This window comes from Heterostelium album, assembly GCF_000004825.1.
Source record: "Heterostelium album PN500 unplaced genomic scaffold PPL_scaffold8, whole genome shotgun sequence".
In the NCBI taxonomy this organism is placed as follows: Eukaryota; Evosea; class Eumycetozoa; order Acytosteliales; family Acytosteliaceae; genus Heterostelium; species Heterostelium album.
In genome coordinates this window covers 2,145,437-2,171,938 of record NW_008805070.1, presented here as the reverse complement: position 1 = coordinate 2,171,938, position 26,502 = coordinate 2,145,437, and the positions used below count along the sequence as shown (strand labels likewise).

General features: G+C 32.0%; 9 protein-coding genes and 1 non-coding gene across 10 annotated transcripts; 6 read left to right on the top strand and 4 right to left on the bottom strand.

Annotated features, from left to right (window-relative positions):
- Positions 1–469: 469 nt before the first annotated feature.
- On the top strand, positions 470–1,692 carry serB (phosphoserine phosphatase; the record flags this gene model as incomplete). The annotated part of the gene is made up of 3 exons (XM_020579312.1): positions 470–586; positions 666–788; positions 865–1,692. The coding sequence occupies 3 exons, from the start codon at positions 470–472 to the stop codon at positions 1,690–1,692; spliced, it is 1,068 nt and encodes a 355-aa protein (XP_020431151.1).
- A 125-nt stretch (positions 1,693–1,817) lies between these two features.
- PPL_08496 (uncharacterized protein) lies at positions 1,818–6,431 on the bottom strand (the record flags this gene model as incomplete). The annotated part of the gene is made up of 4 exons (XM_020579311.1): positions 1,818–3,053; positions 3,131–4,565; positions 4,628–5,990; positions 6,401–6,431. The coding sequence occupies 4 exons, from the start codon at positions 6,429–6,431 to the stop codon at positions 1,818–1,820; spliced, it is 4,065 nt and encodes a 1,354-aa protein (XP_020431150.1).
- A 1,432-nt stretch (positions 6,432–7,863) lies between these two features.
- On the top strand, positions 7,864–10,392 carry PPL_08495 (uncharacterized protein; the record flags this gene model as incomplete). Its single annotated transcript, XM_020579310.1, has 1 exon — positions 7,864–10,392. The coding sequence occupies one exon, from the start codon at positions 7,864–7,866 to the stop codon at positions 10,390–10,392; it is 2,529 nt and encodes an 842-aa protein (XP_020431149.1).
- Positions 10,393–10,862: 470 nt separating this feature from the next.
- On the top strand, positions 10,863–15,555 carry PPL_08494 (calcium-binding EGF-like domain-containing protein; the record flags this gene model as incomplete). Its single annotated transcript, XM_020579309.1, has 5 exons — positions 10,863–10,938; positions 11,016–12,551; positions 12,632–13,411; positions 13,487–14,398; positions 14,462–15,555. 5 exons carry the CDS (start codon positions 10,863–10,865, stop codon positions 15,553–15,555), a joined length of 4,398 nt encoding a protein of 1,465 aa, XP_020431148.1.
- A 49-nt stretch (positions 15,556–15,604) lies between these two features.
- Positions 15,605–16,168, bottom strand: PPL_08493 (uncharacterized protein; the record flags this gene model as incomplete). Its single annotated transcript, XM_020579308.1, has 1 exon — positions 15,605–16,168. One exon carries the CDS (start codon positions 16,166–16,168, stop codon positions 15,605–15,607), a length of 564 nt encoding a protein of 187 aa, XP_020431147.1.
- Positions 16,169–16,672: 504 nt separating this feature from the next.
- PPL_08492 (uncharacterized protein) lies at positions 16,673–17,946 on the top strand (the record flags this gene model as incomplete). Its single annotated transcript, XM_020579307.1, has 2 exons — positions 16,673–17,091; positions 17,157–17,946. The coding sequence occupies 2 exons, from the start codon at positions 16,673–16,675 to the stop codon at positions 17,944–17,946; spliced, it is 1,209 nt and encodes a 402-aa protein (XP_020431146.1).
- Positions 17,947–18,314: 368 nt separating this feature from the next.
- PPL_08491 lies at positions 18,315–18,387 on the bottom strand. The gene has a single exon. It is a non-coding gene; the product is annotated as a tRNA-Lys (tRNA).
- Positions 18,388–18,588: 201 nt separating this feature from the next.
- Positions 18,589–20,982, top strand: PPL_08490 (uncharacterized protein; the record flags this gene model as incomplete). The annotated part of the gene is made up of 2 exons (XM_020579306.1): positions 18,589–19,116; positions 19,318–20,982. 2 exons carry the CDS (start codon positions 18,589–18,591, stop codon positions 20,980–20,982), a joined length of 2,193 nt encoding a protein of 730 aa, XP_020431145.1.
- Positions 20,983–21,169: 187 nt separating this feature from the next.
- On the top strand, positions 21,170–21,848 carry PPL_08489 (uncharacterized protein; the record flags this gene model as incomplete). Its single annotated transcript, XM_020579305.1, has 2 exons — positions 21,170–21,200; positions 21,268–21,848. 2 exons carry the CDS (start codon positions 21,170–21,172, stop codon positions 21,846–21,848), a joined length of 612 nt encoding a protein of 203 aa, XP_020431144.1.
- Positions 21,849–22,748: 900 nt separating this feature from the next.
- On the bottom strand, positions 22,749–26,195 carry PPL_08488 (uncharacterized protein; the record flags this gene model as incomplete). Its single annotated transcript, XM_020579304.1, has 4 exons — positions 22,749–23,875; positions 23,898–23,997; positions 24,069–25,512; positions 25,588–26,195. The coding sequence occupies 4 exons, from the start codon at positions 26,193–26,195 to the stop codon at positions 22,749–22,751; spliced, it is 3,279 nt and encodes a 1,092-aa protein (XP_020431143.1).
- Positions 26,196–26,502: the final 307 nt, after the last annotated feature.

The following is a 26,502-nucleotide window of genomic DNA, read 5'->3' as shown; positions in this document are numbered from 1 at the left end:
TACACAAACACTAATTACTAACTTCTATTAACTCTATACTAAAAATGATTCAATCACTGTGATTGTTAAATTCTGTATGTCTATTATCGTATCGTTAAAAACTGATCATTGATCAAAAAAACACTAAATTTGATTTGGATTTTTTTTTTTTCTTTTTTTTTTTTTTTTTTAATTTTATTAAAAGAAATAAATTAAATGATGTTCATAAAAAACATATCAGTAACTAATCAAAATTGATATTGTTTAAAATAGATTCATATTTTATTATTTTTTTGTGAACAATTTAAATAGTTATTAATTTTATAATAAATTAACCCTGGTAAACTGTTGAACGAAAAATGTTTTTTTTTTTTTTTTTTTTTTTTCATTTTTGACAATCGGTTGCTTATAAAAGATGTGATTTTTTTTCGTGTTGCATCGGAGTTTGTTTATTTTTTTTGAAATTAATAATAATAATACTGTAATAATAATGATAATGCAAATAAATGAATATATATTAATATTTGTATCTAAATATGAATCGAAACAAGATCATCTATTACATTTCTCAAAGATTATAGATGGTTTAAATATAGATACTGTTCAAGTAGGTTTGTTTAATCATTCAAATGATTAACTAATAAATCGAAACTAACATTTATTATATCTATATATATATATAATAGAATGAATCTATATCAAATGAAAAAGATCAACTACAAGTTAGTAAATGGCAATTCTCATTATCAGGTGAACAATTAACATATCAGGAGTTATCATCAATGTTTCACGAATATATAGATTCAAAAGTATGTTTATATTATAAATATTTAAGATCTTATTATTTATTTATTAAAAAATAACATTATCTATTATTTTTTTTAGACGAAAATAGATTTCTATTTAGCACCTTTAGAACATTATAATTGTCAACCAAAGTTGGCAACTTTCGATATGGATTCATGTTTGATAAAGAATGAATGTATCGATGAAATGGCTTATACTATGGGTGTAGTCGATAAGGTATCGGATATAACACGTCGTGCCATGGAAGGACACTATAACTTTGATCAAGCATTGATGGAGCGTCTTGCTCTGCTACGTGGAATGACAGTTGAACAACTCGAAGACGTTTGGACAAGAATCGAGTTGAATGCCGGTGCTTTCACACTCGTTCAAACACTGAAATCACTTGGGTTCACTGTTGCACTGGTATCGGGTGGATTCACTTTTTTCTCACAGAGAATTGGATCGCGTCTCGGAATCGATCATGTCTATTCCAACGAGTTGGAGATTGTCAACGGCAAACTAACGGGCGAGGTAATCGGACCGATTGTCAATGGCGATATGAAGTTGACGGTATTGAAAGAGTTGTCGCGACATCTCGCTCTCGGACAACAGGAAACAATTGCTATGGGAGATGGATCGAACGATCGATTCATGGTGGGACATGCACATCTCGGTATTGCTTATCACGCCAAGCAAATATTGAAATCTTCAACGCCTTTCCATATCAATCATACTCCACTTCACACACTATGTCTTTTCCTCTCGGCGACCATTCCACATCTAAAGCAACAAGACTCTGAAGTACGACGTCAACTTCTCAACCTAACAACCAAAGAGAATACTCAATCCATTCATCAAATCACAGAAAACTCTGCATTACTTAATCAATATGCTCATCAATTGAGAATAAGTCCTTCTCAATAAAATACATTAAAAATACAAAAGTAAATCATTAAAAAAGAAAAGTGTAGTATTTTATTATTTAAACATGATTAAAATTACATTATTAAAAAAAAAGGTTTAGAAATTATTACAATGGTGGTTTCAATTTAAAGAGTACTATATCCTTGAGACCATAAGTATAATCCATATGAATTGAATATAACTAATTCTGGCATTGCTGGAATAAGTACAATGGTTCTGTCCGTTGCAGATGAATAATCATTGAGAGTACCACTGGAATCAATCATTGTCTTCGCATTGGACGAACAAGTAGTTGTTGTATCATAGATCAATTGATAGGCTCCGGTGGAACTTGACCAACCATGTTTGCAAATTTGAAGATTTGGTGGTGATTCTTGAATGATTTGGTTCGTGAACATATTTTTAAGAGTATATATGTTTGAATTGATTTGGAAACTTAGGAATCTATTTTGGTAAATATTGTTTGTATTTGGTTGAAGTGCAGAGTTTCCATAAACTTTGGAGTTTCCAAAATATCCATATGTCAATGATCCTTTTGTTGAACGCAATACAATTGCCCAATCCGATGGTTGATCGCTTCCTGGAGCTGGAAGTTGGAGATATTGAGATGATTCTAGGCTGGTTGTGCTCCATTTACCAAAGATATGACAAGAACTTGATTGTGTTATTGAGTTTACAAAGCAGAATGAATTCGTTTGCATACTGTAATGAACATATATTCTGAGATCATCTTTAAATTGTGTAGGATATTCATATTTCCATAAAGGAGAAGATCCATGATTTGGATTTTGTCCATATAAATAAGCACCATATGCATTTCCATTTTTCTTGATTATTAAATAATCTCTTCCATTGGTTATGAATTGATCTACTCCAATATAATTATTTGTTGGATCATTATTGTCAATGAATGAACCTGGAATCAATCCAATCTTCATTGAAGTTGGATATCCTAATTTCGACCAAATCATTTTGCTTTTAGAGTTTTGAACGATCAATCCGTATGGTATGCCGTAAAGATTATTATCAAGAAGATTGAGATATTGACCTCCAAGATTCCAACATCCAATTGCTGTATAGGTTCCAGATTTACCATTCAAAACAACATTTCCATCTGATTGAATTGTAATTGAATATGGTCCTGATGTTGAAGTTGACACACCAAATGAATATACTTCAGAACTTCCATATTTTAGTGTTAAGTATCCATTTCCTTGAGAGTTGATTGAGAGCGATGAACTTGATGTCTTGAGTGTTCTACCTTCTGGAAGTGTTGTTGGACATTTCAATCCAAGTGAATCTAAACATGCACCTGGGAACAATGGAATATAAGTTATAGTTTCAACTAAAACTGAACTTGGCTATATTATTATAGTGAAATAATTAATAAAAAATGACACAATTAAGTGTAAATTATATGTTATTTTAAACCACTTACATAATTCCAAATTTGATTTTGATTTGATGAATCACATGTTTTGAATTCAACAATATTTGAGACAGTATTGAGTTGAAGACAAAGTGAAGAAATATATTCTTGAATTGTGTATCGTCCATTTGTTAATTGATTGAGAATATTAAAATTGTTTTGTGGTATTGATGTTGTTCCAATCAATGTTGTTGTTTGACTGTTCAAATACATCTTTGTTTGTGGATTGTAAAGATGTGGTCCAAATGAATCATATTTCAAATACCAGAATTGTTGAAGATTCGATTGATCACATGTTGAAAGTGTTACTGATGATCCAGATGTTGTTGGTGCCATCAAACAACTTTGAGATCCCATATTTTGGATCATCTTATATTCTAAATCTTGATATGAAAGGAATGATGTTGATGAATCACTTGATGTATACCAAGCAATACCTTCTTTTGTCCAACCCGGTAAGTTTGGAACAATTGAATATCCATACACTAATCCTGATCCAAATGTTGGAATTTGAGTTCTTGAATATCTATAAACTGGTTTTGGTGAAACTGTATCATCGAAAGAATTATAAGCAAGAAAAGCTATACCATCATATACCCAACCACTTGAAGTGAATGAACTTTCCGTTGTATAATAGAATCTATCACCATTTGATTGAGTAAATTTGAATCGATAAACAATTGATTTCTTTGAATCAGGATTAGCTTCGGGTACCATAATTACAGACCATGGAACTTGGAATGCTTTGAATGAGTTTCCGCCGTATAGCCATCCAATTTTCTTTAAATTTATTGGAATAAAATTTACACTTCCAAGTGAGGCACCATTATTTGAAGTAGAACTCTTATCATTGAAATTATTATCAAATGACCAATATCCAACCAAATTTGGTTCATTTCCAAAAATATTTCTATTCATGGTATTTAGTATTTGTGTTTGAGTGATTGCAACATTCCATAATGTGACATCATCGATAGATCCATCAAAGTGTGGTTCAGTTGCTATATTTATATAATAATGTGCACCAATTAATAGTGAATTTGTTGATCTTGCACTCAAATTTGAACCTGTAGTAGTTATTGTGAGTTTAACAGCATCTAACCAAATTTCCAATGAACCAGATCTTCGAATAGCAGCAACATGATGCCAATTTCCATCAAATATTTGTGTTGATGTTGATGTAGCTCGGAAAAACCCGAAACCATTATCAATTGTGAAAATAATGACACCATTTGTATTGATGACAATTCTCCATCCACCATTGTCAGCACTGCTTCCAGCTTCAGGTTTATTTGACATGATTGTTCCTGGTGCAGTTGTTTGGACAAGAGATGTTGCTGAGAAATCAAAGGTTCCAAAATCATAAGCACTTTTATTTGGAATATTGATTTGACTTGTAGATCCAATCTTAGCCGCAAAATCTGTAGCTGGAGAATTTGGAAGACTAAAGAGGAAAAAAAATTATTAATTTAAATTTTACATTTAAAAATTATTTAAAATACAAACTTGTATAAATATCTATATTCACCATTTGATTCACCAATAGAATATTGAGATACTGCAACTGGTGCAAATAATGAAACTGGGTAACGGAAGTCAACATCATCAAAGGCAAATGATATTCCACTCAAATAAGAATTTCCTAGTGAATCAATGGAGTAATCATATCCAGGATCTACGATATCTACAAGACAATTACCAGGATATGAAGAATCCATTGTTACAGCCTTGGAATCTGTAAAAACCTGACCTATTATATCTGTAGCACCAGTGTCGGCATAAGAGAAAGTTATTGAAAAAATATGATTTGGGTCAGAGGTAGTGGAGACTGAAACTATTGGAATTTGTCTTAAAAATAATGTTGGTTTTTGTGTAACATAATTTCCTAAAGTACGACCAATAAGTTTTGTTGATCCATCATTGTATTCAATAAAGAGTCCAACTATACCAACAAATTTATGAATATAAGGTGTGATTTTGGACATCATTGTTGTCTTTGATAGTTTAGAAGCTACAATTTCAGGTCTATACAATTTCTTACACATTATATTCATACACATGGCAGCATTACCATTGAAAACACCCGTGAGTTCTGATAAAAGAATATGAGAAACTGGGCCAATTGATCCACCAGTTGGATATAGCTTGACATCAAAATATTTCCAATTGTATGAGAATAATGTTACTGACAAATAGAAATGATTGAGATCTGTAGTAATCTGATTCCATTGTGAAGGTGGAGTATATCCATCTTGGAATGGTATTGATTGAATTCTTCTGTTTATAACTGAATTTGAATAATCGGTATAACTGATAATCTTTGATTTCATCAAAGTATCATATCGAGCTTTAACAGATTGACTCCATCCCAATTGATTTCCATAAGTTACACCATCTCGAATGAATGATAAATATACATTTGCAAATTGAGCAAACAATGGTAAGAGAGTTGTTTGGAATTGTTGAGTTTTAAAGAGTTGTTCTTGACGAATCACTTGGGTAACACAAGAAATATAAACTGAACTTAGGTATTCGGCAGTTGAATCTGGATCAGACATTGCAGCAAAATAATATTCATCCATCAATTGAGAGAATCCAAGTAATTCCGATTGAACCAGAGCATAAGTTGCATTATCAATGCTCCTATCGATTGCAACCTGAGCATAGACTAGGATACTATCCCAAACGGCTTGTGGGTTGGCAGCTTCATTTGGGAACAAAGAATTGACAATAGCAGCTGTCAAAGGTGGTGGAATTCCAGTTAGCATTGAGACTCCTACTGATATTGAGGCAGTTATTAGATTCCTAGTAATCACGAATGTACTAGGCATCTTAACCTTCGTATCACCATGGACTTGATGATTAAAAACTATTATTGTCAAAACAAACAAAATTAATAATATATATAAACATTTCATTTTAAAAAATATTTTGTAATACAATTTGATTAATCCACGGTGGTGATGTTACATTTATACTAACTCTATGATCTTGAGGGAATAGTATTTCAAATGAGGGATGAAATATATAAAGTGATTGGTGTTTATGATTTAAATAAAAGGAATCAGTTTTACCTTTTTAAGAGTTTGTTTAGAAAATAATTATCCAAAAATTGTGATTTAGCAGCAGTAACTGTTAACCAAAATATTATCTAAAATTAGTTTTCACTTCAAAATTTAATATATTAGTTTATTTTTCCATTCTTTTAAAAATCTTTAGTACCAATATTATTGAATATTTTTTATGACAATTATCTTTAAAGAATTAAATTTAAAATACTATCTATCTTTATTGTAATCTCATACCACATTTATTTTGAGATATTGAAAAACTTAAAATAGAAATTTTATAAAAATTAAATTGTTTAATCCAAAATCTTGTTGTAACCCTACTTGAAATACAACATACATACGTGGTCAACTGATTTAAATTTTTGGGCTCTCTCTGAAAAAAATTGACCCAAAAACTATTGTAAATTTTTGTTTTTTTTTTTTAGTTCCATTATAATGAAACAATCAATCAATCAATCAATCACTTGTATTTTTAGAGAATAAATTCTTTGTTACCTGTCAACTACACAACTTCTTTTTGATTTCAATGATTCAGTGTTTTGAAGATCTCCAATCAAATGTTTTCTAAATTTATAATCATGGGTGATTTAATTTGAATTAAAAAAAAAAGTTTGATCACTTTACAAAAAACTATGATAGGTCCCATTAGGTTAGCATTCAAATGAATTTGTTCTCAATTGACAGGGTATCGCTAACTATAATTCGCACACAAAACTAAAAAAAAGTTATTAATTCCTTAATGTTTTTTTATATTAAAAATTAATATTATCAAAGGCATGACAAATTCTGTATGATATAGGTACAATTAATATTAATTTTTATTTTCTATACTTTCAATTGTTTAATATACTGATTTTGAAAATAAAAACAAGTTCAATAATAATAGACAAACTCTAAAGAAAAATAGTTTTTTTTTTATTACTAAAACCCTTTCAATTTTTACATCAATATATCATATAAACTCAATTTAATTCTTTTGTTATTTTTGTTGATTATTGTCATCTTTATCATCATGTACTCAGAAATATTAAATTTTAGAATGATTTACATATTTTAAATATAATAGCCTTAGAGATTTAAAATTTTTCTTTAGACTTGTTTTAAATTTAAAAACATATTTCAAAAAAAGAATTTTCACAAGTGTACTGTGAAAAATTGAATATTCCTTGTTAAAAAAATAAAAAAAAACAAACTAGAACTCAAGATAAAAAGAAGAAATAATGGAGTTATTGTTGTAATTATCCTTCTAGAAATTTAATAAATTAAAAAAATGATGAACAACGATTATTTGTTTCTATCATGAAAAAAAAGCAAAATTCGCAAATCAATTAAAAAAAAAAAAAAAAAATTCCTTTTTTGATCATAACACATAATGTTGTTGATATTTTTTTAATTATTTATTTTTTAATTTTTTAATTTTATTTTTTATCATAAGTGACATGTTTGATTGGTTAAACGGTTTTTATTTAGTTTGAACTAAAAAACTATTACAATTAACAATTAAAATATCTTTATAAAAAAAAAAAAAAAAAAACAAAAAAAAAAAAGATATATCTTAATATATATTTATTTAATTTTATTTATTTAAAATAGATAAAAAACAAAAAACAAAAATATAGTTAACTATATATATATATATATTGTAACAATAATAATAATAAGAAGTAAAAGATGAGTAAGTCACTCTCAAAGAGTGGAGGTAGTAGTGCTGCTGGTACACCTGTTATTAATGGATCTTCACAGAGTACTGGTGGTGGCAGTGGCAAGGATTCGATGACGAGAGAGGAATTCGAGAGGCTAAAGATGATACAGGAGCTGAAGGATGAATACGAGAGGAAGATTAGTACGATCGTTTCGTGTCTACAAGAGAAATCAGAGGAGAACATCGATTTGAATGCCAAGGTGGAACGACTGGAAAAGATGATGGCCATTCGTGATACCAATCACGAGAAGGTGGTGGAAGGCATCCACGAGATCATCTCGCACAAAGACGAGGAGATCATAAGAGAACGCAAAAAGTCGGCGGAACTCGAGCGTCGTACTCATTCGATGAGTGAGCTGTTCAATGAGATGGCCGAAGACAATATAAAGCTGAAGGACATCCTCGAGGAGACGAGAAACCGAATGATTCAAGCACAGAAGGAGGTGAATAAGGAGGTTGCCAACGCGGTGAAACGCTCACAGACACAGCTACAGCAACAAGTACAAACACTACAGGTACAACTTCAGCAAACACAACAGCAGCTACAACAACATCAAAACAGTCCGGCCAACGGCAACGGTATAAAGCTGTTCTCGGGTCTATCGAAACTCGTCAATTCCACTGTGACGCAATCACAACAACAACCTTCTACCTCACCAAAGAAGTCGCCATCCAACAACAGCTTATCGGTTGTTACTAGCAATGCTAGCAATGGTGGTAGTTTAGAGTCGGTTTCACCTGGTTTGACTAGCCAGAAGAGTGACGGCAATTTGAAGGAACATATGCAGACGATGTTGACTACACAGGAGCAGATGATGGATATCAGCTTGGAGGAGATCGCTAGAAACGAACAGTATATGGGATTGGATCATCTGTTGTTGACTGACGACAAGTGGATGGCCAAGTTCCGTGAGGCACCGATGAAAGCAATCACCAAGTTGCTTCTGGAGAAGTTGATTGACCGTGTGGAATCGGACCAACAGAAATCGAGTGAAACCATCGAGCGACTGAGATCGTCGCTGCAATCGCTCGAGAGTAGAAACGATGAGTTGATGCGTGAGTTGGAGACCAACGAGAAGCTGCTGAAGGAAGCACAGAACTCGGCATTCAAGGAGAAGCAAAGAGGTGATGCATTCCGTGATAGCGCTGTAGAGTACGAAAAGAAGATAAAGGATCTCGAGACTAGAATGTGGGATAACTTGAACAAGGAAGGACAGCGACGTACCGATGCAGAGTATAACGCCAAACGTCTGAAAAAGAAAGTGGAAGAGTTGGAATTCTTACTGGAGGAAATGAAAGAGGATGATTCCGATGACGACGATTCCGACGATTCCAGTTTACTATCCGATGATTCAGATGATTCAGATAATGAAAAGAAAGATAAACATAAAGAAGAGGAAGAGGAGGATGAAGATGATGATAAAGATGAAGAAAAAGTTGAAAAGAAAGAAGAGGAAGAGGAAGAAGTAGAAGAGATAAAGAATAGAGATATAAGGACAAATCATATAAAAGAAGAAGAAAAAGAAGAAGAAGAAGAAGAAGAAGTTATAGAAAAAGAGGAGATAGTTGAAGTAAAAGAAGAGATAGTAAAAGAAGAAATAGTAGAAAAAATAATAGTAAAAGAAGAAAAAGAAGAAGATATATTGGAAAAGGAAGAAGTTGTAAATCATATCATTGTAAAAGAAGAGATAGCAGAAGTAAAAGAAGATAGTGATTCTGAAGAAGAGGAAGAGGAAGTAGTAGAACAAGATAAAGTATTAATTGAAAAAGAAATAGAAAAGAAAGATAAAGAGCCAATAGATGTTAAAGATATAGAGATAATAGATCCAATAAAACTTACACAGTTGGCATCGGAATCGTCGAAATTCAAAAGAGTGGTCAGAGAAGATGTAAAACCACAAAGTGTACCAACAGAAGATAAATTAGAATCACCAAGACAAAATAAAACAGATAACAATAACAATAATAGCAGTAATATTACAATAACTACATCTACATCTACATCAACTTCAATAACACCTACACCACCTGTACTAAATACTACTACTCCCACTCAATCATCATCATCACCACCATCATCATCAACATCAACATTAAAACAAACAATAACAAAAGAAGAATCAAATGATAGTCCTAATTCATCATCACCAATATCAACACCTGAAGTATCATCACCATCATCATCATCATCACAGAGTACAAGCTCCAATCAAGAATCAACCTCACCAAACAAACAACAACCAACTAGAAGTACCAGTTCAAGCCGTCTGAGTATAGGTGGAATCGGATCACTATTGAAGAAAGCAGTTCCAGGACACAGTAAAGATCACGACACCACCGATAGCGACTCCTCACTCTCACACAAAGAGAAGAAACAACGCGAGAAAGAACAAAAGGAACGCGAGAAGAAAGAGAAAGAGGAAAAGAAGAAACTTGAAAAAGATAATAAGAAACGTGAACTTGAAGAGAAGAAAAAAGAAAGATCAAAAAAAGATTAAATAGATAGATAGATAAGACAGAGATATATAATATATATATATTTTTATTATTTATTTTTTATATCTTTCTTTTTTTTTAATTTCACATTATATTTATAATTTTATTTGTAAACCAATAAAAATTAATTGAATAATTTTTACAAGAATCACTTTACTAGATCAGTAATCTATCAATAATATTTAAAAATCTTATCTTCTTTTAATTAAATTTAGATTTTCTTTTATTTTAATTATTAGAAAAAGATTGTTGATGTCAACAAGAATCGACGAATTCGGAAACAAACTTGATCAAAAAATAAAAAAATCAAAAAAATCAAAAAAAAAAATAAATCTAAATAATTATTCAATAATTTTTAAAGGTCAAAAACAAAAAAACACTTTTTTTATAAGATATTATTTTTATAAAAATAATTAAAAAAAAGGTAAACGGCGACCCCTTTTTTTTTTTAGATTCAAATAATAAACAAACAATGAAAATATATATATTACAAAAATTTATATTTATCTTAATATTTATAGGTGTAGTTTTTTCAGTACCATCGACTTGTAAGTTAGTCAGTTAGTTAAAGTTTACTTTTTAAATTTCAATTCCGATATTCATTAAAATATTTTTATTATTTTAGTAATCTATACAATTTCACAGGATGAATATAATATTGGAAATCCATTTTCACCAAGAGATTTGATTATAGTTGTTACAGATATTAGTCCACAACGAATAGCTTTGAATGGGTTGAATTTAACTGATTTCCAAGGCACTTCATATCTTACATCACAGACATCTTGTACACCGATATCTATTTCTGCACCGTGCACCTACAACATTCCACTGGATAGCTACAAATCTATGGTACCTCCTTTCACGTTGAGAGGAATGAACGGTGTCGATATTGTTCCGATCGAGATAAACTTCTTCAACGGCTACAACCTTATAAACAATCAGGTTGTGGATTTCGCTCAGTATCCCCAGAGGATAAGACCGTACGGTATCAACATTTGTCAAGACAAAGAGATATTAACCAAGTATAGTCCCGATCCATACGGATATTTACTCGGTACAAGCAATTCGAGAGCAACTCTATTTCAAGGTACAAGTGGTTCCGGAAGATATTTGAATACCTATATCAACATGGTCGGCAGTTCCTACCAATTGAACAGCTCATCTTCCTTGCTTTTTGGTAATGCGGTAATGAAAGGACAAGTAATTTCATGTATAGATCCTGCACCTTTTGATTTTAATAATCAAACTATGGTCTCTGTAAATTATATGGCGCTACCAAATCAACCATATACTTTATTGGATGTCAATGCACCTAGTAGTAATATTATAGGATTCACTTCAATCTCGGGATTCAACACTTATATCAATTTCTATAGAGGTATCGCAGGTTCTTCTTATCGATCGTTATTGATTCAGACAGCTAGTCAGCTTCCAATCTATATACATATCGATAGTTCAAGTCATGCCTACACCATGCCAACTACTCCAGATGTCAGTATCACTTTCACGACTCCAGTCTTTACAACCACTTCCGATCCAACCACTACTATCTACCCACATTCTGTGTTTGCCGAACTATCAGAGACTGTCGCAGTGAAATGTAGTTTTTCGTTTTTAAATGGTTCTGAACGGTTGGTATCTGAAATTAGATTCTACGATGAATCGATCCTCAATTTACTGTATATTGGCAAAGATGATTTCAAAAAGAGTCCAAACTTTGAAGGTATTCTCAATATTCCAATTGGTTATTCTCTAGGTCCATACTATTTCACCATAGATATTGTTACATACAGTGGATCTACGAGACAATTAAGTGGTTCAGTTAATCTTTACCCAAAGTTCTCAGTTGTCCAAGGTGAAGTTAATCATGGCTATGATTTGCTCCACAAGAATCTGTTATCAAACTACACATCGATACCATTTGTATGGAGTCCAGCCAAGTTGGATATCTATCAATTGTTGCTCAACCAGACCATACAATCAAGATACTCTTTTTCATTCCCATACGGTTTCTATGGAAATAAAATCCAAGGTTCATCAGTCATTCCACTTCCAATGCCATTCGATACTCCAAGAGCAGATCTTCAATACAAAGTTACAACTTATAGTTCTTCCACTCTTTCCGTTTTTACCAATAACCTTAATTCTACAGCAATTCGTAAGATCTAGATTATATTAAACTAACTACAAAAATATATATACTAACCAACTTACTTACTAATTACTTCTAATTATTAGTTACCGATTGTTTGAATCCAATTGTTAATGTTGAAATATTAGAACCATCTAAAAATATTGATAGATATAGATTTTTAGTAAATGTTACCGATAACAAGTTGGGAATAAGGGAGAGTTTTTGTAATATATTATTTGGTCCTTATAGCTACACTCTTAATTCATCGAATAGAATTTCAGGAAATGCTGTAGTAGGTCAATATATAGTTAGCTCTGATTATTCAGCAGCATACAGATGTTCTACTCCAATTGTAATGGGATGTTATGATATTAGAAATAATTATTTCGTTGCTCAGACCGACCAGATGTGTGGAGACGTACCTTGCACTGACTTTGGAATTGTAAAGCCGTCGCTCGCTTGTGATTCCAGTATGGATCCCATTTACTTTACTAGACTCTCTTATTTCAGCTACGACTATTTCGATGCTGGAACTATCACTTTCACCATTGCCATCTCAGGTGTCGTACAATCCAAGTTCTCTGGTAATGCAACACTATATTTCTATGAAGATGAAGCCAATACCATTCCATTCTCCTATATTCCAAATGGTGTTGCATTGACAGCAAGTCAAAATACTCAACCAACCTCTAGTTCCAACATCTTGGTATCCAACCCCGTAGCTTTACCACTTCTTCCCAGAACCAAAACCATTTACTTTGGATTGAAATATGCAATTTCTTCAACAGGTCCATCTTTTACTTTGAAAACCAAAGATATCGATTACTTTGCCAAACAAGTTTCACAACTTTATCCAATTTCAAAGATTGTGATTAGAAATTCAAGTAAGTAACAAATTATAATAATATAAATAATATTAACTTAAAATAACTTTTTTTTTACTTTTTCTAAATTATTAGATTATCAACCACTTCCCAGTATAAAGATGGTTGCTACACAACAAAATCCATCAATTACAGCTCTTTATACAACTGGTAATTTCAGTTTAATTAGAAATGCTACATTTGTTTATGTTGATGACTACATCATTTATCCAAAATACTTGTATTATTTCAAAAACGACATTGCAAACATATTCACAATACAGCTTGGATCGGTTAGTGCTGGCAATAATTTTATTTTATATTGTCAGTCGATGTGTGATCTCTATGACAACTGTCAAACATTCCCAAAGTATACTTATTTCACAAGTATCACCAATGCCACAGCACAATCGAAAGCATCAACCTATCCAACCATTCAGCAATTCACTATAAATACACCCAACCAAATATTGGATGTCAGTCAACTTACCAATCAATTCTCATACACTTTTACATTCACCACAACAACCGACTTGAATCCAACCTATCAAGGTCAATCAGCCAAGCTCTATATCACAGAGAACGACTCTTACGATTCAATAGAAGCACTCTTACCTCTTCCTACTAAATCTGGTGATACCTATGTATATAATGGATTTTTCACATTGCCTTATAGTTGGGGTCTTCGAGGTGTGAAAATATCGGCATGGGGTTTCATTGACACCAACCTGAATGCCTTTGGATTTGACAGTCTGAAACCCTCTGTTATAGTTACAATCAGCAACAACACTGCTATTACATCTGCAGTGATAGATTTACAATCAAACTCAATCAAAGTAACAGGATCCAATTTATATTATTCAATCTATAAATTCCAAGGTGTTCCAATCACTCCAATCTTTGAGAATAGTTATACTATTCATTTACCATTGACCGGTATCACCTATAGTACAGATAAATTCCATTATCTTGAATTTAATAATGAATTCTATAGATTAACTACACTATGTAAGTAAAATAATTAAAAATTTAATTTGTAATTTCTGACTAACAAAGTTCCATTTTAAAAAGCTTGTCCAATGAATTGCAGTGGAAATGGTGATTGTTTAGTAAATCAATGTGTTTGTAAAGATGGATTCCAAGGATTGGATTGTTCGATTAGCTCTACATTTACATGTAAAGATAATTGTACGAATAGAGGTGATTGTATTGACCAGTTGTGTCAGTGTAATAGCGGATACTCTGGTGCTTCCTGTGAGATTGATAACACCCAAACAAAGATAGATATGAAGTTGACAGAGGTAGCTGCTCAGACTACTCTGACCAACTTTAACATTACTACTTTGAATTCGAGTCAAGTCCTTACAGAACAATCACGTTCAACCACTTACAACATCTCGATCTATGCAATCAACGAAAAGAATTCAGACGATGATGTGGTTGCTTCTTTGGATTTGAAATGGCAATTGGTGTCATCGCCTTCAGAGAATTCAACACTCTATAATCTAATGAATGCTCCGAATTCATCGATCATTTCGGTTAGAATCGATAAGTATATGGAGGGAGGCTCAACGGTTTGGGCCAATCAAACAATGAAATTCCCAGCTGCAGCCATTAAGTATACTGTGAATATCACTGGTTATCAAATGCAAGGACCACTCAATTTCTTGGAGGTGGTATTCTCAACCGTTTCCTACGGAGAGTGTTCAGTGGTACAGGACAATAAGATTTCATGGGGTGCAGCATCACTCGATGATATGCATTACTTTGTAATTCCACAACACCAGATGCAATGTTACGGTCGTTTCCCTAATAGCTTGATAGTCGACGGTAGAATTACATCGACATCCAACAAGATCATACAGAAATCAGAACCAGTTTTAATTGCATCACGTATTCCATATTTCCAGAACAGTGCAATAATAGATCCAGATTTTTCAGTCCTGGTAAATTACGACCAAGAGAATGAAGGTGATGGTGGATGTGGTGGTGGCGGATCCAGTAGAAAGCCTTATGTAATTCCATTGATAGTAGTTGGATGCGTCATATTTGTAACAATAGCAGTTGTTTTTGCTGTAGTATTACTTAAGAAAAACATGTACATTAGAGAAAGAATAGCAGCAATCAAATCGAAATCAATTAAAATGAGTAAAAGAACCAATTAAATAAAATTTTGTAATAATAGAAATTATTAATTAAAATTTTATTTGTTTGTTAACTATTACATATTATTTGAGATGATCCATTTGTTGTAATTTTACATTGTGTATCTATAAGGATATGCTGTTGGTTTGAAGGTTGACCTGTACAATCTTGATTTTCAAATTTCGAGATTGTTAATTCGGTAGAGTTGCATTGTACAACGGCACTATTTGTACATATGCCAATGGTTTTAAGTTCAACATAATAAGGATCATTCTGACATGTTGAATTGAAATAGTTGCTACTTCCAACGGTCGATGGTATGTCTGTAGGTAATTGTTCGATACATGAAAAGCCAGTCAAACTATTACAACCAAGTTGAAATTTCATAGTGGAAGGTGAACCTTCACATTCTGTATTGTTATAATTCGAAAGTGAAGCTATATTTGTCTGAGAGTTACACGTTGCCAAGATGCCTTGAAAACATTGATTCGTTTGATAGAATACTGAAGTAAGAACAATGCCACTACACGAAGGTTGATCGAATTGCTGAACAAGTAAATAGTTATCAACTGAACAACCAGATTCTAATATTAATAAAGTTAAACTAAATAATATTATTAAATATTTGTTCATTTTGTAGAAAAAACAAGCAAAATGATCACAAAAAAAAAAAAAAAGGTGTGCGATTCCTTGTTTCTAGAAAAACAAAAATATTTTTATTTTTATAGATGGAAACTAGTATTATTAATAAATCAAATAGATTAGTAAATTTATCATTTCTTTTATTATCAAAGATTATCAATTATTTAAAAGATAATGTAGATAGAATAGTGTTTACATTAGTCTGTAAAAGATGGTTCGATGAAAGACATAGATATCTAACTTTCAACTTTTAATACTGATCATTTTCAAAGACCGCTCAAAGTAGAAGAAAAAGATAATATGTTTTTGAATTCATTTAAATCAATATACATAGATTCGATCAATAGAAAGAACAATTATTGTCTTTTCGTTGAAAAATTAGTTGTTCGCAATAAAGTTTTTGCTATTTCAACATGTAAGATATTTTAATAGATATAACCATTGGTCTACAATACTAACCTATCAACAAATATTACATTAGTGCAGCTAAGAGAAATGAATGAGATTCCTCCGATTGTCAGTTCAATTTTTCTCAATGTTGATGATTCAGATTTAGAGCCAATCTACCAATTAATATCACGATCTAACATCACCAAGCTAGACAATTGTCAATCGCTAAGATATATCTTACCAGAGAGTTTGACTTCTCTATCATTCAGATATGATTTTAATGAACCATTATCAATTCGCTATCCACCGCCACATTTGAAATCTCTAAACTTGGAGCTGACATATTTCGATAAGCCAATCAAAGAAGGTGATCTTCCAAAAACACTGGAGAGATTGAAACTCGGATATTCTTTTAATCAACCATTTGAGCCAGGTGTATTACCACCATCGTTGAAAATTCTAAAATACCAAGGTAATCATGCTCTTAGAGTTGGATCATTACCTCCAAATCTAAAGAAATTCAAGTATTATGGTAATGACATACACTAATCGAGGATGGAGCATTGCCATTGACATTACATACATTGAGAGCATCAGTATTATGGCTACCATCAATCAAATCATTGTCAAATCTTAAATCACTATCAATTTTCAATGGTTTTCAAACAATTGATACAAGTTACCTTCCATCCTCACTCACAAGACTCAAAATTGCGACAGGAAGATTAAAATCAAAGATTCCATCTATGAAAAATATCTGTTCAATTATAGCAACATATGATATAGACGAGATATTCAAAGATCGATCACAATATCAATTTGAATATCTAAAGGTTATTTCATCCAATCAAGAATCACTTGGTTTGAAAATGAAGCATTTGGAGATATCCATTTACGGAGATAAAACAGAAAACGTTAGAGGTCTTCCTGATGGAATAGAAACACTTACCATTGGAACTGATTATAGAGATTCATTGGTTATCGATGATATTCCTCCATCAGTTCGAAAATTAGTTATTCATTCTTTGGATTTCTTTAAAAAAAAAGAGAAAATTGAAGAAATTCTACCAAATTCATTACAAGAATTAGTTATTCTCCATTCTGGTATTATTAGTACAAAAGGCAACTTTGACAGTGATATTCTACCAGAATCACTCCAGTCGTTGACTCTACCATCAATTCAACTTCCCCAACCTCGAATCCCAAAAAATCTTGTTATGATACCATCTGGAGAAAACAATCTTTGGTTAAGAACTCTTGACGATCATCATTATCTCTTTTTCACTGAACATCCAAACTTTATATCAGCTATTGTTGATGAATTACAAATTCCAAAAATATTTGCTTTATATAAATCATTTAAAATGATATCAAAATAAATACATGCTTAAGAAACAACTAATTAGTTTTTTTTAAAATAATTCGAACAATTATTTAAAGATCAAATCGATTTGAACTTTTCCATGCATATTTTAAAGATGATATCATTCAACAACCAGAACTTTCAGCAGAGATCAAGAATCATTAGTTTCATAGTTGCTTTTTTAGTCGATGTTGTTGAGAAGATAAAGTTGCAGATACTTGTTTAATTGAGTGTGTGTGGTGTGTGTGTGTGGGTGTGTGTTAGTGTGTGAGTCCAGTTTAAACAAAAAATAGCTTTTTTGGTACACAAGTGTATATCAGGATAAGTGCTACAAAATTATTAAACAATATGCGCGCATTGAGGTTTTTATTTCAAAAAAGAAGACGCCCAATGTGGGGCTCGAACCCACGACCACACGGTTAAGAGCCGTGCGCTCTACCGACTGAGCTAACCGGGCGCTGATGATAAAAATTTTAATTTTTAATTTTATAAAACTTTGAAATTTTATATCTTTTTTTTATTTTAGTTCTTTGTTGAAAATTTATATTGATAAATAAATCCAATTTTTTTAACATTGTAATAATTTTTTATTAAAATTAAAATTAAGTTAACTTTAAATATTTCATTTTTTTTTCTGTTTACTTTCTTTATTATAATAATGAAAGATAAAGATAAACAAAATTTATTTATTAAAATATTTAGAATACATTTTTTGAGAGATAAGATATTTGAATGTATCGAATCGATTGGGCAAACAGATTCAACCTCAATCAAAGGTAGACATCTCATTGAGCAACAATCAATAAATCTTGCCATTAGATATGGAATTACAGCACTCTTCAAATCATTAATCAACGATAACCTAAAGTTGTTCATGGAAGTTTCAGGGATCGTACAGATGGCACCTCCAATTATACCTCAAGACATAAGCAATACCGTGAACGTTGATACCAATTGGTTCATGACAGGTTTCGATCAATTCATAGTTTCCCAACTTTCTTTCACCATTGAAAAGAAACAATTTGCAATGACCGAGTTCCTATTGGATAGGTTTCCTACTTTGAAGATCGATTGTATGCCACATTCCAACCTGGTGGAGAGTGGTAACATCTCGATGCTATTTAAATACCTCGATAAATACTCTGCCTTTTACAATGGAAGTAGGAGTTTGAAATTCAGTATGAATGTAAGCATCGAGGATCAACTGGATATGGGAGAGCCGCTTCACACTCTCTTACCAATGGTTATGAGACACGGTGATTATGAACTAGCGAAAACTCTTGTCGATAGATATTTCAGCCAGAGCAACAGCGAGAGAGTCATTAAGCGATTGTATAGCGAAATGAGTGGAACTGTTCGATTCGAGATATTCAAATTGTATCATCAGAGAAACCTGTTGGATCCAGCACATTTCCAGCTGCATTTGAAAGGTGCTCTAGAAAGTCGAAACTTTGAAATAGTTGAATACATGAATCAATGTCATATGTTTGGAAATCTTAGGAATAATAATATAGAATGTATATTATTGTTTTGTGATTTACAATTAATTAAAAAGATATTCCCAATGAATACAACCGAGAGATATCATATAAGATCTGTATATATACTGGCCAGAGAACAATTGGATTTGGAGTTTTTCTTGTATTTTCATCGGTATGACAACACCATCTTCCAAGACAACAATAAACTCTTGATTCATCTACTATCGAATCCAAACAGTAAGGAGATTGTCGAATACATCTTTAGCAACACTGACCAATTCGTGAATAAAGGTTTTCAATGGTATATTCTATCAATTCATCCAACACTTCTTACACTGGGCTTATTAAAAACCTTGATGGAGCCAACCAACAAAGTTTCAAAACTAGTGGTTTTCGATTATAAATCAATACTTGGAGATGCTATTGCATGTGGTCGAAACGATCTAATAGATTATCTATTCTCTATACAAGGTGACTTGGTGTATCAACAGATAGAGATGAACTATCAATATGCTCTGAGCTGTGCAATTCATTATGGACGTGAAGAAGCAGTAGACTGGCTTCTTACTAATCACCTATCATCGATTGATTCAATACCAATACCAAGAGAGTCTGTCGATATAGATGATCATCTCTACCTATCTCTCTATGAAAAAGTTGGATACTCTGGATTGAGAATGCCCTACACAGTTTTGATTTCCAACAAACATCATCAGAATTTCAGAACGGTATTCAAACAACTTCACAGCCAGAAAGCTATTATCCTATCAAACGAGCAAAACAATAATACCTTCACGAATGACAAAATTGTCAAAAATGCCATGGAAACAGGATCGTTGGAATGGCTATACTTTATTCTATCGCTGACCGCCGGTTATTCTGTATACGGCAACTTCCTAAGCTATGGTTGTACATCGATTGAGATGCTCGATATTCTCATGGAACACCGTGCAGTAACCGCGGAATCTGCCCTGCATGCCTTCATCTACGCAAAGCGATACCCGATGATTCGTCACATCATTGAAAACTACCCGTCACCCGGCCCCCCACCGCTCTACCCGATCGAGGGGATCATGGGTTGTGGCAACCTCGAAATTTTCAAACTGGTACTAAGCAAACACCGAGCCAGACTATTGGAGTTCTTCAATAAGACCTACTGGAATTTTGCACATCCCAAGCTAGTTCCATACCTAATCGAAAACAATCTCTGGAAACACTTGAAGTATGTCGACGTATTGACTCGCGCCATCACCGATAACGAGCCAACCGTTGTCCGATGGCTGTACAACTATTTCTCCACAAACAACATCGAATTGGCATCGGTATCTAAAAACTCTGTACAATACACACTGGAGAACAATATTTTCGAAGGCATCGAATACCTCTTTGATCCACGCTACAAACTGTTCACCTATAACCATCAATACACCATCCAACTACTAAATGAATCATATCGTATTGGCCACATCATACCAATGACTAAACTACTAAATTATCTAAAACAACAACAAGAACAACAACAATCACAATCACAACCACATCTTCAAGCAATAAGACAACTATCTATTTAATGATCGTTTTTGTATAAAAAAAAAAAAAAAGTGATCATTTTTCATTTTTTTTTTTTTTTTTTTCATTTTTTTTTAATCTGATCGTGTGTGTGATCATTAAGTAACATAACTGTCAGTTTTGTTAATATATTAGTCATATCTAAATATCATTGTATTATACATAATCACCTAAAATAAAAATAAAAATATGACATCAACAATAGCACCTGTAACTAAAAGTAAACAATCTTTTTTTATTTAAACTAGTTATTTTAAGAGACTAAAATAATAATTAAATTTATATAGAAGTAACACAGTATTTTCACCCGGTGATTGCGTTGATCGGATTGAAACTACCAGCAGATCTATCAAAGAATCCAAGAAAAGTACAATGGAGCGATCAGAGACCACAGATTCATAACTTGATGTTTGCGCTACACTATCCACAGTCAGATGTTTGCAAGCAGTTTGAGAAGCATTTCAATCTGTCGGCTACCGATTTAAGCGAGTTGAAAGAGAAACTGAAACCACTACAGATCATTAGAAGAACTTTTGAATATGGATCGACACATCGTCGTGACTACTGGGCATTCTACCAGACCAAAATCATACCAGGCACCCCAAAAACAGCGGCACTCTTTACATTACGTGAAGAAAAAGTAGATCAAATGGTACAGATAATGCAAGATTGGGTAAAAGATAAGAAACTAGACATACACATTCCATTCTCGAAACCATATCTCTGGACATTCGAAGTGGAGCACGATTCTCGTGTCATAGATATTCCAGTAAGAGATACACCTTTCTTTAGATCAAGACCAAAACCAAGCGAAACATCATCATCATCATTATCATCATCAGGTGAATCAAATAATATTGAATTATAGATAGATAGATAGATAGATAGAGAGATAAATAAAAAGATAGACAGATATAGGTTATAATATAGTATAGTATAATAAATTATAAGATATATATATGAAAAAAAATAAATAAAAAAAAATAAAAAAGTTTATAATAATTATCATTGGTTGTTGTTAATACTACTTTCTTTCTTTCTTTTGTGTATCTTTAAACTTTATCAATATGAGAAACCGATTTACAGAGTGAACCCATGTAGAATGTCAGTTGTGGTTAGTGCATAGGGTGCCAATTACATCGCTTCGAGCCTAGACGACTACTTCCACTTGAGAGAGCCACCGATAGAATGCGCCTTCTTTAAAGCAGCAGTGATGTTGCCACCTGCCGAACACATATCGTTATCCTTCAACATGATCATCGATGAGATTCATGCGATACATGGCATATTTCTCAACCAAACGGAATCCAGGTGTAGTAATACATATAGGTGTGAACCATAAGCATAATCTTTTAAACTAAATTTGGTTTATCTAATATTCTTTCATCCGAAAAGATCTTTGAGCAATCAATATACTGATGTTTAATTATTATTTAATTTTTGATTTTTTTTTTTTTTTTAAATTGAAAATACAAAGCTTATATCATGATCTATAAATAGGAATACGACTCTTGAATATGTATTCATGATATTAAATCAATAAAAATAGTTTTAATTAAAAACTCAAATAATAAATAAATTTTTTTTAAAATTAATGCACAGGCGAAAGTTGTTGGGAGCCAGTTTTGTTTTGAGTTGTTCTTAAAATTAAATCAATAAAAATAGTTTTAATTAAAAACTCAAATAATAAATAAATTAGATTCTAATGAGTAGTAGATTCCTTTAATTTTTTTTATTTAAATGTTGTTATCTTTATTTAATTTTTAAATTAAAGAGTGCTATATCCTTGAGACCAAATAAATACTCCAAATTGGTCATATACTACCATTTCAGGCATTGAGGTAAGAAGTAAAAAGGTTTTACCATTGGGGAATGCTGGATTAGTTTGAATACTATATGTTTCTATCATTATCTTGGCATTGTTTGAACAATACATTGTTGAATCATAGTATACTTGATATATTGAATAAGTGCTAGTTGTCCAAAAATTTTTACAAAGTTGAAGATTTGCTGGTGATTCTTGAATGATTTGGTTTGAAAATACATTTTTAAGAGAATATTTGTATTGAGAGATTTGTAAACTTAGGAATCTACTTTGATATAGATCATATACATCTGGTTGAAGTGCATAGTTTCCAGGAGTTTTTGAATTTCCAAAATATCCAAATGTCAATGATCCTGTTGCTGAACGCAATACAATTGCCCAATCTGTTGATTTATCACTTCCTGGTGCTGGAAGTTGAAGATATCGAGATGATTCAAAACTTGGTGTGTTTTTAGTAAAAAAGGTTCCGCATATCATACTTTTTTGAAAAGTGTTGACCAAACATAATGAGGTTGTTTTGTCACCCATGTAATGAACATAAATTCTGAGATCTTCTTTGAATACTTCTGGATATTCATATTTCCAGAGAGCAGTTTGTCCTAAATAATTTGGATTTTGCGGATATAAATATGCACCAAAGGAATCACCAGAAGCTGTTTTCCTAACCGTTAAATATTCTCTTCCATTGGTTATGAATTGATTGACTCCAACATAATTATTTGTGGTGTCAATATCGTCAATGAATGAACCTGGAATCAATGCAATCCTGAATGATGTTGAATATCCTAATTTCGACCAAATCATCTTGTTTTGATTGTTTTGAACGATCATTCCATATTGTAAACCATAAAGATTATTATCAAGAAGATTGAGATATTGACCTCCAAGATTCCAACATCCAATTGCTGCATAAGTTCCAGTATTACCTTTCAAAACAACATTTCCATCTGATTGAATTGTAATTGAATATGGTCCTGTTGAAGATGTTACACCCAATGAATATACTTCAGAACCTCCCGGATTTAAGTGATAAATATCCATTTCCTTGAGAGTTGATTGTGAGTGATGAACTTGATGTCTTGAGTGATCTACCTTCTGGAAGTGTTGTTGGACATTTCAATCCAAGTGAATCTAAACATGCACCTGGGAACAATGGAATTGATTTCGAACTTTCAACTAAAACTGAACTTGGCTATATGAATTATTATTTGAGATATTAATAAATAATGATAAAATGAAAGTAGTATGAAAGAAACAACTTACATATTTCCAAATTTGATTTTGATTCAAAGGATTACATGTTTTGAATTCAACAATATTTGAGACAGTATTGAGTTGAAGACAAAGTGAAGAAATATATTCTTGAATTGTGTATCGTCCATTTGTCATTTGATTAATAAAAATATTAAAATTGTTTTGTGGTATTGATGTTGTTCCAATCAATGTTGTTGTTTGACTGTTCAAATACATCATTGTTTGTGGATTGTAAAGATGTGGTCCAAATGAATCATATTTCAAATACCAAAATTGTTGAAGATTCGATTGATCACATGTTGAAAGTGTTACTGATGATCCAGATGTTGTTGGTGCTGTTAAGCATTTCTGTGATCCAACATTTTGAATCATCTTATATTCCAAATCTGGATATGAAAGGAATGATGGTGTTGAATCACTTGATGTATACCAATCAATACCTTCATTTATCCAACCTGGTAAATTTGGAATAATTGAATATCCATAAACTAATCCTGATCCAAGCGATGGAATTTGAGTTCTTGAATATCTGTAAACCGGTTTGACAGATGGAGAAGGAATATCAATATTTGATCCATATATTTGGAAAGCAACACTATCATACACCCAACCACTTGAAGTGAATGAACTATCGGTTGTATAATAGAATCTATCACCATTTGATTGAGTGAATTTGAATCGATAAACAAGTGTTTTCTGAGGATCAGTGGCTGTTGTTGGATTTATAAATAATGACCATGGAACTTGGAATGCTTTGAATGAATATCCTCCAAATGACCATCCAATATTTGAAGATGAAGTAATACTTTGAGTAAAATCAATTACTCCAGATGAAGCACCATTATTGGAAGTTGAACTTTTATCAATGAAATTATTGTCAAATGGCCAATAACCAATCAATCCAAATTCATTTCCACCAATCATTTTCTTCATTGAATAAATAATTTGTATTTGAGAGAGTGAAACATTCCATAATGTGACATCATCGATTGATCCATCAAAGTGTGGCTCAGTTATATTATAATTTGCACCAATTAATAAAGGATTGTTTGAAGTAGCACTCATAAAATAATTTTGTATTTGGAATGATACAAGTTTTACAGCATCCAACCATACTTCTATTTCATTAGAAGTTTGAGATAATCTTCTAACAACGGCAACATGGTGCCAATTTCCATCTAGTATTTGTGTTGGTTGTGTTGTTGCTCTGGAAGATGAAGAACCATCTTCAATTGTAAAAATTATTACACCTTTTGTATTGATAACTATTCTCCATCCACCACCTCCAGCTTCAGGTTTCTTGGACATAATTGTTCCCGGTACAGTTGTTCTTACTAAAGATGTTGCTGAAAACTCCAAGTGTTTAAAATCATAAACACTTTTATTAGGAATATTGATTTGACTTGTTGGTCCAATATTAGCTGCTAAATCAGTTATTGGTGCACTCGGAAAACTTTAATTTTATCGATAAAAACAAATAATTTAATAAGTCGACATGAATATATTATTTAATTTTAAAAATACTTACTCGTAAAGATATCTAGATTCTCCATTCAATTCTTGATAATAATATTGTGAGACTGAGGATAATGAAGATTGAACTGGGTAACGGACATCAACATCATCATATGAAAATACAAGACCATTATTATATAATGCTCCATCAATATCAATAAGACATTGACCTGGATTCGATGACTGATATGTGATAGCATTGGAATTTATTGTTCCAAATAAAGTTTGAATTGTTGAATCAACATATTTAAATGATATTCCAATAGGAAAAACACCAAAATCAGGAATGGAAGTTGTTGAAACTGAGACTGACACAATTGGGACTTGTCTTAAATCATAAGTTTCCTGCGATGAAATTACAGCTATACCTCCAATATTCTTTGTTGATCCATCACTGTATTCTATTTTGAGTGCCATTATTATTTTTGATTGGAAGTATGAAGTGACTTTTGTTATAGTTTTTGTAGTTGTAGGGGTGTCAGTTGTTATTTGATCAACAACTGCATTCTTGATTGTCTCCAAGTTACCAGGTATCGTATCTTTAGCATCTACCTTAGTATGTCTATTTAGTGATAACAATGTTAAAACAAATAAATAAAAAATAAGATTTTTATATTTCATTGTTTGTGTTTTTTGATCTGATCTCAAACTGAAAGCTCATATTTATAGTTGACTCATTGGTTTTGAGGGAAATGACGAGTCAACTTTATCCCTTTGTTACCTTTCACACTTTCAACGAAATACTACGTGGCTGAATAAGTAAAATATTTTAGAGTATTTATAGTTGATAACTCCTTCTTGAAGGAAGTACCATTTATATTGAGGGACCTTACCCACTTTCAACTAAATGCTACGTAGCTGAATAATCATTTTTCACCCTTGAGAATACAACATTCTACCCTCCTTATCTATTGTTTTTTTTAATTTT